The sequence below is a fragment of the Monopterus albus genome, unplaced genomic scaffold (assembly GCF_001952655.1).
Source record: "Monopterus albus unplaced genomic scaffold, M_albus_1.0 scaffold402.1, whole genome shotgun sequence".
Taxonomy (NCBI): Eukaryota; Metazoa; Chordata; class Actinopteri; order Synbranchiformes; family Synbranchidae; genus Monopterus; species Monopterus albus.
In genome coordinates this window covers 164-2399 of record NW_018128282.1, presented here as the reverse complement: position 1 = coordinate 2399, position 2236 = coordinate 164, and the positions used below count along the sequence as shown (strand labels likewise).

The window sequence follows — 2236 nt, the reverse complement described above, 5'->3', positions numbered from 1 at the left end:
GACAGCTTCCTACCTTTAAAGATGGGAACAACATTGTGAATGAGTCTTATGGTGCCTGCCTGTACCTGGAGGTAAGAACATGGCCACAGTGCTGAGTTTTACCCTAGTTAAAATTTTATGCAGCCATATGGCACCAAGGAGTTAATAAGTACAGTAGTATGCTTGTGTACTGAGTGTGTTCAGCTGTGCATTGTAGAAAAGCTGATACCCTACACCGCGTAGTAAAAGAAACCTGATCTCCATGCTGCTATTCATAATAGTTGCTCTTTTCATGTCTCCAACAACAGAGTAAGTACAAGTCCCAGGGAAACAAGCTGATCCCTGAATGCCCTGCTGAGCAGGCAGTCATGTACCAGCGCATGTTTGAAACCAATACATTTGGCCAGAAAGCTGGTATGTTACCATACACACACTAAGAAGCATTTCACTGCTGTTCTGCAAGACAAGACGTACCTGTTGACCCTGTAATCCTGAATCATAATGATAATAGATCAGACTGTGTTAGTTCCTCATATTTGAAGAACTTGCATTTAGTTAATATTTTACAGCTTTATCTCATTACTAACTTTATGACTTAGCAATTGCTACTGAAATCTGCGTTTTGGGAGGAACTTGCATTTAGTTAATATTTTACAGATTTATCTCATTTTGGGACTTTGAACTACACTGCCCATGGCAACACAGCCAAGCCACCCATAAACATTTGACACTTGACATCTTCAGTCTCCTCAGAGGGACCCCTCTTCTCCCCCATGAGACCAATTTTGTTCAAAACACATGCACTAATGAGCTGTGCATTCACACAATTAAACCATTGCACAATACATAAGTCTGTGTGGTGCACACCATATTGAAAGCTTAGCTGTTAATCCCCATATGGAAAAGTCATGAGACAGGGAACTTCATTTCCTGGTAGTGATGGTAGTGGTGGTGGTGGGGTTAAATTCTGTTGTGTTCTGATCAACTTGTGCACAACACAAACATAGTATTTCCTAAGTAAGCTGTTTCAGACTTTAAAACTCTGTAACTGATGTTGCATAAGAATGTGCTGACTGACCACACCCACAGCTGTTAAAGGGAAATGAAAGCAATTGTTATGCCTCCCTGACTGGTGTACAGTGTGTGGATAGTATGATCTAAATACCTGTTGCTGGCATTTTTCAAGGGGATGTTATCTACTATACCTGGTATGTCCCGGAGGGAGAGAGACATGACTCTGCTGTGAAGAGAAACAGAGAGGCTCTGACTGCTGAGCTCAACCTATGGGAGATGTACCTGCAGAAGGTACCATACATAAAATACTATACCTTTATCATACATAAGACATCTCTGCCCACCAGCACATAAATGTGGTCTACCCTTTTTGTGCTATTTTCTAGGCATCAGGCCCCTTCATAGCAGGAAAGAGCTTTTCATTGGCTGATGCGTGTGTTTTCCCAATCATTGCTTTTCTCTTTCGTTTTGGGTAAGTTGTTTTCATGACTGAAAATGACTTTATTGCACTACAAGAAGAACAGATGAACAATTAAAAGCAATGCATGCCAAACACTGAGTGTCACACCAACTTTTCTCCAGGTTATGTGAAAAGCGTTACCCTAAACTGGCAGCATACTACAACTCTGTGAAGACCAGACCCAGCATCAAAGCCTCCTGGCCTCCAACCTGGCTGGAGTCACAAGCGGAGAACCCACAGCTACTGAAGGACATCTAAGATTCAAACACACACTACACGCTTCTGTTGAGTGATGTGCAACTACTTCTTGAAGTGCACTACTTTGGCTGGCCGCACTTTTAAGAACTCTGCATTTGTTGTTAGTGTGGTTTTTAGTTTCCTAACATTTGCTTGTGACCTAAACTCCAGATTCGTCTTGGTGCTCTAAAGAAAAGCAATAAATGCCGACTTTAAACTGATCATTTTACACCAAGTTTGCTTTTTTTTGACGGATTGACAACTTTTTTTGACTAATATGTTTGAGAGGTCTGTTTAAAGGGGGTCAGTGGAATTAAACAGTTGGTTTCTACACCACATTTGACTGCAGGCACAATAATCTCTCAGAGCTCTCAGAGTTTTTTTATGTCATTGAGGTAAAAAAACTAAAGAAAATCTCTCAGAGCTCTCAGAGTTTTTTTGTCATTGAGGTAAAAAAACTAAAAACAAAACTAAAAAAATTTCCTGTCGTAAATGCGTGTGGATGCCAATAAGCTGAAAGATCATCCTGAAAATGTCTGAAACAGC

General features: G+C 40.7%; 1 protein-coding gene across 2 annotated transcripts in view; it reads left to right on the top strand.

Annotated features, from left to right (window-relative positions):
• Positions 1-1911, top strand: part of LOC109951675 (glutathione S-transferase A-like) — a 2514-nt gene extending 603 nt beyond the window's left edge. For both annotated transcript variants that reach the window (XM_020586295.1, XM_020586294.1), the window contains 5 exons: positions 6-71; positions 288-393; positions 1166-1284; positions 1380-1465; positions 1576-1911. In XM_020586295.1, coding sequence (XP_020441951.1) covers positions 6-71; positions 288-393; positions 1166-1284; positions 1380-1465; positions 1576-1711 — 513 coding nt within the window. In that variant the 3' untranslated portion in view covers positions 1712-1911. The remainder of the gene's footprint in view (positions 1-5; positions 72-287; positions 394-1165; positions 1285-1379; positions 1466-1575) is intronic.
• Positions 1912-2236: the final 325 nt, after the last annotated feature.